Source organism: Petromyzon marinus, chromosome 39, assembly GCF_048934315.1.
Source record: "Petromyzon marinus isolate PM22_M1 ecotype Great Lakes invasive population chromosome 39, UKy_Petmar_22M1.pri1.0, whole genome shotgun sequence".
Classification (NCBI taxonomy): domain Eukaryota; kingdom Metazoa; phylum Chordata; class Hyperoartia; order Petromyzontiformes; family Petromyzontidae; genus Petromyzon; species Petromyzon marinus.
In genome coordinates, this window is record NC_133705.1 from 8,254,068 (window position 1) to 8,267,525 (window position 13,458).

At 50.9% G+C, this 13,458-nt stretch overlaps 1 protein-coding gene across 4 annotated transcripts; it reads left to right on the forward strand.

The window, feature by feature from the left end:
* Window positions 1–174: 174 nt before the first annotated feature.
* LOC116950502 (mitochondrial coenzyme A diphosphatase NUDT8) lies at window positions 175–13,173 on the forward strand. 4 transcript variants are annotated; one of them, XM_076072900.1, is made up of 6 exons: window positions 175–6,424; window positions 7,468–7,527; window positions 9,037–9,600; window positions 10,835–10,967; window positions 11,763–11,843; window positions 12,791–13,173. In XM_076072900.1, the coding sequence occupies exons 3-6, from the start codon at window positions 9,137–9,139 to the stop codon at window positions 13,136–13,138; spliced, it is 1,026 nt and encodes a 341-aa protein (XP_075929015.1). In that variant the 5' UTR covers window positions 175–6,424; window positions 7,468–7,527; window positions 9,037–9,136; the 3' UTR covers window positions 13,139–13,173. The 4 variants fall into 4 exon arrangements, with proteins under 4 accessions (XP_075929015.1, XP_075929013.1, XP_032824216.1 ...); XM_076072898.1 differs by lacking the exon at window positions 175–6,424 and adding an exon at window positions 6,431–6,838; XM_032968325.2 differs by lacking the exon at window positions 175–6,424 and adding an exon at window positions 6,431–6,708.
* The last annotated feature ends 285 nt before the right edge of the window (window positions 13,174–13,458 follow it).

Here is a 13,458-nt window from a genome sequence, read left to right on the forward strand (position 1 = left end):
ATGGAGGCTCCCCCTGCCTCCTTTCGGCTCTGTGCCTTTCCTTTTAGGCCTCGCCTCTCTCTGTGTTTTTGTGTTGCCCTGCCCCATCCCCCCCCCCAGACACAGGCTGGGGGGGGATGGTCTGGGTAGTGGTGGGGGTTGTGGAAGTCGGGGGGGGTAGTGGGGGGGGCACAGCAGTGGTAGTGGTGGGTGGTGGGTAGTTAGTAGTTTGGGGTTGGGACAGATTCACTAGGCCGACCAAAATCCCTCTTTGAGCATAGAAATATAATAATAGATGCCGGTTGTTTACCCAGGCAAATCCAGTCTAGTCTCACAACTGATTCGGGGCGGGGGGGGGTCCTGCATCATCGGGGAAAAATGTTTGACCAATTCCATTCGTGTATAAATTATTTTGCGATGCTGCTGATGCTATGTTGGTAGTGGTGAACACGCACACAAAAAACAACTCGGCATATTAACCAATAACACTGTGGCCTTAAAAGAAAGTAATATATAATTGACAACCTTTCGGATAATGGCCCTTACTAGCATGTAATTCGAGAGGCCTGAGAGAGATCGAGTTGGAGATTGCACTATGTATGCTAAACTTCTTTCGCACCGTACGTAGCCAACTGCGCTATTTCGAGGTGCGGGGGAAGGACAACAACCGATCCACCATGGGGCCTGATTAAATGTTTTTAAATGTTCCCTGATGAACAGTTTTAAATTGCCATATGAATAGTTACACCCACGGTAGCTATTTGAGTCCGACAAACCATTCAACAATGAACGTTCTCATCGCGCCCCATAGTGTAAACTCCCCAAACCTTATTGTCCACTCTGTCTCTCCGGCCTCTCGATTTACGTTCTACGAAGTGCCAATGCCCGAAATGTCGCTTATTATATATCTTTTAAAGGCCACAGTGGGGTTATTGACGAATGTGTTGACTTATTCCGGAGAAAACTCAAAACTCAGTTGGCCTTCCAGACCGAGCTCTCCGATTGTCCAAGGAATCGATTACCCAACCGTTTGTCAGTTCGTCGAGTCGATTCATGGAAAAGAACAGGTCTCAACTCTCCCACGTGTGCCGCTGGACGGCAGGTGATGGGAAGGGCGTTGTGACGTCATCATCAGTCTCGTCACACGGCGTGGCGTAGAGGGGGGGGGGGGCTCTGTTATCGACCAAAAATGAGTCAATAAAAACAATCTAGTCAATCGAATTGGCGTCTTCCCAGTGGCCTAATTCACAAAAGCCGAATAGACTTAAAGTTTAATGCAGAGATACAGAGAGGAGGTCGATATATTTACTTATTTTGGTAGCTCGCTACGATCTATTCGGCATTGTTAATGACCGTGGCGGTGGAGTCTTCTCAGCCTGCGCTTAAACGGCCCTCCGCTTGCGTTAGGCCCCGGAAATCTTCGTAGTTTGGCGGTTTCTGTTTGCAGGAAAACCAAAAAAATTACTCGATCTTTTAAGTCCAGGTTGTAGCACGAGTGCATTGGGTGAGACCTCTGCCATTGGTGGCTTCCCTCGACGGCAATGCCTTCCCCTCGAGAGCCACTGAGTTTAGGTGGGTTGGACATCTCCCGATATGTCAATCCAGGGTGGCTTTTCCATTCACAAAAGCTGTCTGCGCGTTTACAATCATACATACAGTTGTAACGCGCCGCCACCGCACAGGATTCGCTCACTCTCGACGAGAGAGGGAACGACTCGGACGGGCGAGGAGGAATCGCAGACGAGCGAGATGGGCAGCAGCAGCAGCGTGGCGATGAGCCGGCACTACCAACAGTTGCCCAAGCTTCTGTGGCCCTCTATATATGAAGATGTCAGCCATGAGTGAGTGCGGGAGAAACTCGCATAAAACCCACACGTGCGAGGGGGAAACGTTATCTGGGTACAGATGGAAACGGATGGCGATTGGTCAACTTGCTGTACTGTCTTCTCTTGGCGGGGCCAGGGTTATTGACACCTCGACGAACACACACATGAAGCGAGTTTTACAATGTGCGGTGATCCGCCATCCCGCGCCCTCCACGTTGCTGGATTACAGGCCACGTGCACAGCTACCACCCTCGGAGAGCAAGAGACCCCCCCCCCCCTATGGAATAACAGTGGCTCCGTCAACTAACATCTGTTGGTTTAGCAAGGAAACTAAAAACCTACTCGGCCTTGTAAAAATTCGCCTCTTGCGTATAAAGTCGTTTAATATTGGACAAGAAAATTGAAAGATCGCTTTTGGGCTGGAGCTATTTTTTACCCCGTAGACATGTGATACATTGCCGTGGTACAGTGTCACAATTTGATTCAAGGATAGATTCATTCTTTTTTTTTCACGATGTACGTTAAATTGTAGCGCCTCTAGTGGTCGCAGGCATGGTGTGAACCCTTTGCAAGTGAAGCATCAATATCACATTTTAGTATTTTGGGGGAAATTAGCAAAATTCAACACCCCGATAATTTCTTCTAAATCTGAATCGTAGCCCCTAAATCTCGACAACTCGTCAAATCCCCGGGAAGTAAAATATTCACACCGCTAAGATTTAAAAAAAACATCTGAATACCGGCGTTCGTGTTGCACTGCTACAGCTGTTTCGAGCCCCACGGCGGTCATAGATTCGCTCCTCCACGCCTCGAGCAATCGGGGAAACTTTGTGGCATCTGCTGAGATGACTATAAACTTGAACCTTGGTCCAATTTGTTCTACAGCCTTTAATAAACATTTGTCAGTCGGTTTATATCGGTTTAAGGCCCCATTGAGCTCTTTGTAAATGTGACACTTGTCACTGAGAAACCCAACAGTCCAATTTGTGTAATGAAACTTTATATGAAAATAAAAAATACACTTTTATCGTAATTGCTAAAACGGCAAGAATAATCTCCTTTTCTACTTCGAAGAAATGCAGGAGGAAAGACGATGCTTTTGCGTAAGAAATGTGCTTTGGAATAATTTAAACGAGAACTTCAATCTTGATTTGAAGCTTTCGTGACTGCAGGAATCACTCTTTGGTTCTCTCGGTAAAGTCACGTAGAAAGAAAAAAATAAAATCAATAGAACACGACGTTTCGATTGCAACACAAGCAAACGTCATCAGGTGAGAACTGTATGTAAATTCAAGCTCGGAGAGAGACAGACACGGAGAGAGTGAATGTGTCTCTCTCCGTGTGTGTGTCTCTGTATATATGTCTCCCAGTTTGAATTGACATTCAGTTCTCACCTGATGACGATTGCTCGTGTTGCAATCGAAACCTCGTGTTCTATTATCCTTTTTTTCTACGTGACTTTACCGAAATAACTAAACGGTAACTTTTTAAAAGTTTTGGTCAATATATATTAAAAAAAAGATATATTGTGTTTTTTTTTTTAAACACCAAAAGGTAAAAATGCACTCTTCACACACACGACGTAGCGCAGTCCATTTTCGCGTGTCTTGACTCGCCCGGGAGATTTGAGACGCAGGCGTGCGTGGGAAAATGGGGGGGAAATTACCGTGAAGCCGCGCGCGAATTTAACCGGAGCGCGAGCCGCTGCGCGCGTTGCAACGGGGTTGTTGCCCTCCGTGCGGCGGGCTCGGCTTGTGAACATCTTCCTGGAAATGACACCACGCACAAATATTGCACTGGGGGGGGATGTGTGTGTGTGGGTGGGGATAGGTTTTGTCGGTCGCCTGGGGCAGTTGTGCGTCGGTCGAATGTGCGGCTTAGAAACGAATTGTACGACAGCGAAAGAGTTGCACGGTGGTGGTGGTGGCGGTGGCGAGGGAGAAAGGAAAGGAGAGAAACGTGCTCTTCTAAACGCGCCGAGAAGGCGACGACGGGGAGAAGACAAAAAAAAGAAATATTGTACACAGACTTCTATAGAGAATGTATATATACACACACACAGTATATATTAACAAAGTCTATTTTGGAAGCTTTGGTTGTCTTGCTACGAGCACGGGGATCGTTCTGCGCACGGGTAAATGGATTAAGGTTATGTTGCCACGTTACGCGAGTTCCGCTGCAGAGTTTGCCTGTCTGTCCGTCGCGATGTCTGACTGTCGAGTGTGATTGTGTTGGTTTGGTTGGTCTGGTGGGTATGACCGTCACATGTTGTTGGTTGTCTGGCATTGTATCAGATTTTTTTGCTGCCTGTCAGATTGAAATTTTATATGTATAGCTGTCAAATTGGACGTTGGCCTGTCAGATTGAATATCTGATTGTCAGATTGCCTGTTTGGCTGCCTGTCAAGTTGGCTGTCTGTAATATTGGCTGCCTGGTTGTGTTGTGCCTGGTTGTTTCATTGGATGCTTAGTTGTCAAGTTGGCTGTGGTTTTTAGGCTTGACTGACTGACTGTCTGGATACATGTGGTTTTCAGCTTGCCAATCTGATTGCCAGGTTTGCCGTCTGGTTGTCATATTGGCCATGTGCTGGCCAGGCTGAATGTCCGATTGGTTGTCTGACTGGCTGTCTGTCTGACTAGCTGTCTGTCTGATTGGCTGTCAGGTTGGCTGTCTGACTGTCTGTCTGTCTGTCTGATTGGCTGTCTGTCTGATTGGATGTCAGGTTGGTTGTCTGACTGGCTGTCTGTCTGATTGGCTGTCAGGTTGGCTCTCTGACTGGCTGTCTCTCTGTCTGATTGGCTGTCTGTCTGATCTGTCTGTCTGATTGGCTGTCAGGTTGGCAGTCTGACTGGCTGTCTGTCTGGTTGGCTGTCAGGTTGGCTGTCTGTCTGATTGGCTGTCAGGTTGGCTGTCTGACTGGCTGTCTGTCTGTCTGATTATCTGTCTGTCTGATTGGCTGTCAGGTTGGCTGTCTGACTGGCTGGATGGTGGTCTAGTTAGTTGTCTGACTGGTCAGTTTGGCTGTGGCTCTGCTTGTCTGAAGGAGGAGGGAGGGATGGCAGGAGGATATGTCGTGGGTTGCGAGTCATATGGTGCCTTGTTCAGCGGGAGCTGTGGAGGAGCGTTTGTACATAGTGGAGTGTGATTGTACCATAGTGTATTTATTTTGCAATAAAACTTTGGAAATCAGTGTCACCAGTGTCACTTACTCGTTTCGTGTCAGCGGTGGTGGTGTGGGACCTTACACACTCAGCAGGTGCTGACCCCCCTCGCTCAAGTTTCTGACACTTGGGCCCGCTTTTAAAATTGGGGGAGAAATGTAATTGCAGTGCACAGCAGCCTCGTATTGATGCGAGTTTGGCAAGTGTCTCCGTGTATGTATGTCTCCGTGTATGTCTCCGTGTATGTATGTCTCCGTGTATGTCTCCGTGTATGTCTCCATGTCTCCGCACATTTTCTCAGCGTTTCCTGTGTTTGTGCCTTCTGTCTCTCTGTGTATGTGCCCGTGTGATTTGTGTCGATGTCTCCCTGTATGTCTCACGATCTGTGTCTCTGTGCCGTGTTCTATATCTGCCACCTCTTGTATATCGATGCATCATCTCCCTGTGTCTCTCTTGGTGTCTTTTGTCTCTTCGTGTCTCTTGGCGAGCCTTTTGTCAATGTCTGTGTCTTCTGTCTCCCCGTGGCTCACTCGATCAGTTCTGTAAAGCCTTGGACCAACGTTGGCCCAACGTGCCATGTTCACCGAGGTACGAGAAACAACGGGACATGTCACGCGGTTAAAAAGGCCATCTCACAATCTTGACTTAAAGCTTTCGTGACTGCAGGAATTCATATTCTTTGGGTCTTTCGGTAAAGTCACGTAGGTATAAAATAAATTAAATCACGACGTTTCTGGCGCAACACAAGCGCCCGTCATCAGGTGGGACAACCACAGCAAGAAACAATTGACATCTCACAATGCATATTCTTAGCTCTTTCGGTAAAGTCACGTTGACTTTACCGAAAGAGCTAAGAATATGAATTACTGCAGTCACGAAAGCTTTAAATCAAAATCTCACAATGCCTTATGATGATATACAATGCATTTTCCTGGGTGGTGTATTACTCATCGTCAGCCATGCTCATTCCACTGCTGGATGAATTCTGCGCCAGTTTCAACATTCAGTGTCTCATCAGCAGTCGGGCTTTGCTCTAACAAATGCTGGCGAGTTGCCCAGATGTTTATAGGCAAAGGACCGGTTTGGACATTCAGTGTCTCATCAGCAGTCAGGCTTTGCTCTAACAAATGCTGGCGAATTGCCCAGATGTTTATAGGCAAAGGACCGGCTTCGACATTCAGTGTCTCATCGGCAGCAGAGACGGGCTTTGCTTGACCGAATTCTGTTGAACTGCCCAGATTGAACTGCCCAGATGCTTATAGGCAAAGGGCCGGTTTCGACATTCAGTGTCTCATCAGCAGCAGCAGCAGAGTGAGGCTCTGTTCGAGCTGGCGAACGTGCCAGACGTGCAATGAGTAAACCAAGCGCAGCTATTGCGCCCCCTGGCGGTCGCCACGTGGGTGTGCGCTACAGTTGATAGCACTGTACTCCACATACAGTAGTAGAGTACTGTAAGAGGTGGGCAGGGTGACACTGGGTGCAGAGACGGTGGTGGTGGAGGTTTTGTCTCGTTTGGGAGTCATCCTTTAGCCGGGATAGCCTACACAGACACACGCGCGTGTGTTTGTGTGTGTGAGGTGGTGGGGGGGTAGCGGCCAACACCGGGTGCCGGTCCTGGGCTTCCCCCCTAGGTAGACTCGGCCTCAAACGAGTACCTGTTGTAGCGGTGTGTAGTAAACATCGCCACTGGGGGAGACAAAGGCGGCCGGGCGTGGTGCTGGTCACCCACACCACCTTCATAGGTGCTGTTCTCGGTCCCAACAGTCTGTTAAAGTCTATACGGTGGTGGTGGTGATGGTGGGATATTTGTTTATATTTGAAGCTTTCGTGACTGCAGGAATTCATACTATTTGGTTCTTTCGGTAAAGTCACGTAAGTAATATTGTTCGTCTTCCAGGTGGAAGGTTGTTAGGGTGTCGAAGAGAGGGAAATCTCGGACGTTTTAAAACGAAACATCTTTGAATTGTATTGTTTTGAATCAGATCATTTTATTTCATCGTTAAAAAAAGCTTATATCATTTTACATCTGGAAGACTTCATTGAAAACGACATTTCGTGTGAATTTTCTCTCGTCGTTAAGTAGACGATGGCCTTGCTGGGGGGCTCGGTTCGATGGGGGGCTCGGTTCGATGCGGGACTTTCACCCGTTCGGGGGATTGCGGGATGGAGATGAGGCGACGTGTGGAGCTGTTGGCAGTGCGAGAAGACCGCCGTCTGAAGATCGATTCCAACGTGATCGATCGCCTGTCCCTGCCACTCCGTCGTTCATGCAGGGGGTGCGCGTAGCTTTACAGCGCCCCCCTGCATGAAAACGACGGAACGTGCAGCAGAGTATGGATTAATCGGGCCCTGACCCACCACCCACTGCCAAAAATCAGGCGTGTTCTAAATCATAACGTGCCTTCGACTCGAAAGATCCTGAGATGTGGAGGAGAAACCTCCGATGTGGACGCACGTGCTCTGCTGTCAGCCAGACAGCTGTTGTTGTTTATCTTTGGCAGGACGACCGAGTGTGAAACGCTCTCTTCGAAGTCTGCGAAGAGGCATACATGGGAGACGAGGTGAGATATATACAGACACTTGAGAGACACACACGGAGACAGAGACATACACAGATGCAGAGGAAGACAGAGAGAGGGAGAGAGAGACAGGCCCAGAGAGACATGATAGAGCTAAAGAGATATATAGTACACGAAGAGAAATAGAGACGGGTCTACACAAAAATAGGCAGGCATACACACAGAGACAAAGAGAGAAATAGCCACAGAGAAACGTATTAGAGAGACCGTAAGAGACAGAGACGCACAGAGACACATAAAAAGATAGACACGGAGAGGTAGAGATAGAGAAACAGAATACAGTCCATGAACAGAGAGTGGCACACTACTGATAGATACACCGAGACACAGATACAACATGAGAGAGACAGAAATTAACATAGTGTACAACAAGACACCGAGATAAAAGACACATGGACAAACACACACACGTGCGGACGGACAGCCAAGACACGCGCAGAGATAAGACGCAGATTATTAGGAGCAAGGGTCCCGGCCGTGCACCTTGGGAGCGGCACAAGTGTGTGAAGGTTGGCTTGGGTGGCTTGGGGGTGATGTCGGTCAAAGGTCGGCGATGTCACTCACGTGCCACCCGATGTCATAACGAGATGTGGCTGCTGCTGCTGCTGCCGCCCGTGTGCATGCGTTACACGTGGTGCAAATCGCCAGTCACCTCAAGTCAACGAACGGGAACCTGGGTCTGTCCCGTGACCTCTCCTGTCGCATACTGGGCATCTGTGACTTACTGGACATGTGTGGGCAAAGAGCTTCGTAGCCTCTCGGATTCCTCCAGTCTCAGTAGCGATTCCGATTCCGCGTGGGCTCGGAGTTGCACCTGGCCTGGCACAAGCGACGTCGAGATGTCACCGCCACTTGGTGGCGAATGACCGCTTTTGATATGAACCTGGCGACCCGAGTACGATTCCCGCTCACGCCCAATATCAGTGACGAATATCTCAACCGGTCCTGTGCCTCCCTGTCCTAGTTCGACTCAAGTCTCAAATAAGTACAGAGTGTGGTGTGTAAACATCTCCACTTTGGTGACAAAGGCGGTGTGCGTGGTGCCTGCCACCCACCCCTCTCGTGTGACGTGCTGGCCTTCATAGGTGCTCGTTAACAGCACTTGAATCAGCGGTTTGTTAAGGCTATAACGGGGATCTTGGTACAGACCTTTTGTCAATCCACTGCTGTATGAGGGCTTCCCAATGTGCTGTGGGGGTGTTATTTGACCATACTTAAGACCCCACCACCTGTTTGAAAAGGCCTTCTCTCTCTGGTCTATTTAGTCTTTCTCTCCCTGGTTGATTCGCACTCATCCCTTCCCCCTTTATATGCATACCACTCTTGATGTGTACTCTTTGCTTCTTTCGGTAAAGTCGCGTAGGTAGGAAGAACCAAAGAGTATGGATTCCTGCAGTCGCGAAAGCTTCAAATCAACTCTGATGTGCATTGTTTAAGGGATGCCTTATAAACACAAAGTATTTTTAATGCGTTTTTTTATTTCATTGCTAGAACCGAATCACGGGCACCTGAACGCTGCCACCTTCGCAAGAGGGATTCTGGAATTAAGCAGCAAACCCTCAGAAGCGGAGCGACAGAGCAACGCAGGGAGATGTTGATGCGGCTTGCGGCCCTGGGGCGCACCCTGCGGCCTTGCCTAAGCGGCACCGTCTTTGCCACGCCACTTCCTGCGGGGCAGATTGTTCCCTCGTCCTCCAAATCGTCGTCGCCCCGCTCCACCCCTTCGTCAGGGCCGTGGCACCGCCCCCCCTTCTCGTGGTGTCCCGCACGGACGGCATTGTCGCGGGAGGATGCGGAACTCCTCGTGGCATCGTGCCTCGACGTGCCGAACCGCGAGCGGTGCCGACGGGAGCTGGCCCGGAGGGACCGTGGGACCTCGCGGCAGCAGCAGCAGCAGCAGCAGCCGCCGCCGCTCATCCCCACGTGGACTCCGGCCCAGGGGAACCGTGTCGACGCCGCAGTGCTGGTGTCACTGTGCCGGCACGCCGGGGAGCCCAGCGTGCTGCTCACGCTGCGGTCACGCACCATGCCCGGCCGGCATAGCGGGGACGTCTGGTGAGGAGGAGACGGAGGAGAAGGACTTGGCCTCCCTGTGTGCGCCCGTCACCGCACCAATGCGCCTTGAGACGCACCGGATGAACCAAGGAATTAATAAAAGATCTAATACGCATTTACACATCCTACAGGACATACGGCCTTCTGGGAGGGCGCACATATTTTTGGCAGCACACGGGTTAAAAAAGTTACAAGTTCGTAATGCACGCAGCTTCCTTTGATTCAGAGGCGTGGGACAAGTCAATGCCAATATTCGTGTGATCAACCAACCCTCGCCTCCGCAGTGCTGGATTACAGGCTAGCCACAGGGCTCAGTGCAAAAGTCCGGACAGATTTTGATGTTCAGTTTCTCAACAGTCAGGCTTTGCGATGCTAGTGTTGATTCCAACAATCGCCACGAGATGGTGACCTAACCCTGTTGAACAAAGATAAATAAACAGACACCTAACCTGCACGTGTCTGCCTCTCAAACATAATCTCAGCGGCATTCATTCAAGACAAACTCTGGACTGGTTTCGACATACAGTGTCTCATCAGCAGTCAGGCTTGCTTGAATCAATGCTGATGAACTACCAATATTATAGGCAGACCCACCTGTCTCTTAACGATATGGCTCCTAGTTCGACGCAAAATGACATAATACACGGCTCAAAAATAATCATGAGCGTACTTGTGGAGAATATAAATAATAAAATAAATAAGCAGATAATTTTTTTCTGTAATACAGCACTGGCAGCAGCCCTAAAAGAAAACGTCAGGCAATGGCTCTTCAGAAGAGAGAGATTCCACAGAGATTTGATGAATATTCCACTACTCTCCACTAGGTGGCGCACTAACGCTGATAAATACTGTACTGCTGCTATTTTTATTTTAACCAGGTAAGGCCCACTGAGCTATATAGCTCTTTTTTTGAAGCGATCTGGCCACAAATGATGTCGGCCAAATAAATACCCTTAAAGCATGTTAATTATAAATGTGGAGGGAAAAACCGGAGGACCCGGAGAAAAATCCACGTGACCACGGGGAGAGACACGCAAATTCCAAATAAACAAGCGTCAGGGTCAGGATCAAACCCACGACCTGTATACCAGGCGAGGTAGGTAACATCTCGCCACCGTGGCACCCGCAATATGCGGACAGCATCTTCCCACGTTTATCTCCCCGCGTAAAAAAAATATTTTTCTACATCCGCGTGGCTACATCGGGTATATTTGTCTTTTTTGTTATCTTCCAGTTTCCCCGGCGGCAAACAGGAAGAGGGGGACCGGGATGCGGTGGCGACGGCGTTGAGGGAGGCGCGGGAGGAGCTGGGGGTGGACGTGAGCGTTGACTCCGTGTGGGGGCTTCTGACCCCCGTCCCAGACGTGGTACGACACACACACGCCACGAACGCACAAAGCTCGTCTGGGGACAAGTGCTGTTAAGCGAGTCGCACCCACGAAGGCCGGCACGGCACACGAGGGAGTGGGTGGTCAGCACCACGCCCGGCCGCCTTTGTCTCTCCAGCAGCGATGTTTACACAATGCACCAAGTCATTTGAGGCTGAGTCGATATAACTGTTTCAGATATTTGTTGCCTATGAGTGGGAATCAAGATCAGGTCGCCAGGTTCATAGCGCAGTGTGCTGTCACTTCACCACCGCTCCCCATCGGGGCTTGGGGGGCCGCCAATTAAACTTGCGGTGCTGTGTGTGTGTGTGTGAGAGTGCATGTGTGCATTCGTGTGTGCGTTCATGTGTGCGAGTGCGTGTGTGTGTGAGTGCGTGTGTGTGAGTATGAGTGTGTGGCACCTGGGTCTGCCCCGTGACCTCCTGCCAGCGGGCGTTCGACACTTCACGTGACCTCAACGTGCACATAGCCTGGCACAAGCGCCGTGGTGACGTCACAGCCACTTAGTGGCGAATGGCGGTTGTTGTTGCATGTGTGATTCATACAGTGGGGAGCACAGGTGGTGCATCTGCCAGCTATCCCTGTCAGTCAACCCATAGCACCTGGGTCTGTTCCGTGACCTGACAGCAGCGAGCCTTCCACATCTACGCTGGCACAAGCGCTGTAGTGACGTCACTGCCACTTAGTGCCGAATAGCGGCTGTTGCTGTCGTCGTTGTCGTTGACGATTCCAGTTTGCTTGCGCCGCTGTGCTTTGGTGTGCGTGGTTCATTAGACGGGCAAAATGCTGGTGTGGCCGGTGCTCGCGGACCTGGGAGAAGTTGACCCGGACGCATTGAATCCCAACCCAGACGAGGTGAGGCAACCGCCTAACCCACGCCGAAGACGCTGAACAATGAGACAGTACAGGGTTCTGTCATCCGCCACGATCTATCCAATAACAACCACGCCACCTCTTCGCTCAATCACAAATTGCAAAATCACGGGAAACAATAACGGTTACATTTTTGTTTTGCGTGTAATAGTTGTTTTTTGACGAGGCTGTGTTACGAAATGGTTACCGCAAAAAAAAAAAACGGTCCCCAATATTCCTGGACAGTTCGACGTTTGCTTTGTAGACATTCTGGAGATTTCCTGGCCTCTACTTTAACAAACGTCGGTCCCGTCCACAAAGTGCAAGGGACCTCCTACGCACAAGGTACCCAATTACTCCAAGTGGTGACCCGGATCTTGAACCCAGGCTCCCGTAGGATCTGGCTCGGTGTGTCGACGTGAATTCTAACCGCCCCCCCCTGCCCCACCCCCTTCCCCAGGAGGAGAACCCAAGGCGTGTTGTCGAGGCATGACCAGAGTCTGTCAAGTGTGGGATTGAAGTGCTCTCTCTCTCTCTCCCCCCCCGTTTGTCCGGGCCTTGCCCTATTCTTTCCACACGCGGAGGGATAGAATGGGAACTCTCTGAATTGGTGTCTAAATGCAATCGCATCCTAAGGCGCTTGACAAAAATAAATTAACTTAAAATTAAGAGTGGATAGGGGTGGTGGTGTAGCTTGGTTGGCATGGACCCCGCTGCAAGGAATGAAATGTAGGGGGGGGGCCCTGCTAAATTTCCCCCCTCGCTGCTGATTGTGACGACTTTAATGATGGCGATGGTCCCAATGGGGACGACGGTGGTGATGATGATGATGATGGAGATGGCAGTGATAATAACAAAAAGATAGCGACGGCAGTGTTCATCGTGACGACGACGACGACGATAACGACCACACACGCCCTCCTCCACCCTTACTGCCCTGCTCCTCGCAGGTAGAGGAGGCGTTCCTCGTCTCTCTGCGCCACCTGTGCGACCCCGCGCACCAGGGCTACACGCGGTTCCGCGCTCGCGGCGGCCGCTACGCGTACACGCTGCCGCTCTTCAGCACGGGCCACTCGCCCCACGCTGCCTCCGCTGCGCCGACGTCGTCGGCTGGGTCGGCGGCTTCGGCGGCGTCGGCCTGGGGCAGTCACAGAGTGTGGGGCCTCACCGGTGTGCTGCTGGACCAGGCGCTCGCTGCGCTCCTGCCGGACGTCTACAGCTCCAAGGTTCACGGCGCCAGATTCGCGCGCCCCTCTGGGGGCAAGGGTCAAACGCGGGTCACCCGGACTGACCAGTAGCGGTGGCAGCAGCAGCAGCAGCAGCAGCAGCAGGAGGAGGAGGGCGGGTGGGTGGGGTCGGTTTGCAAGGAGGTTTTGGCGTGACGTGTGGGGAAAGTGTCGCAGTTGCCGTGGAACGATCTCTGCGTTTTACAAGGCTTGAGCGCTGCGTACCGAGTGGGTTGAGAGGGTGAGAAATTTGTGTAGTTCCCTAGTTTCCTGGGTAATTCTCGCCGCCATGGGTGTAGTGGGTGTCCAGGCACCCCCTACCCCCCCCCCCCCCCAACTAGGTGTTCAGATGTGGCTAAGAGACACCAACGCTATATCGGGTCAGCACAGAT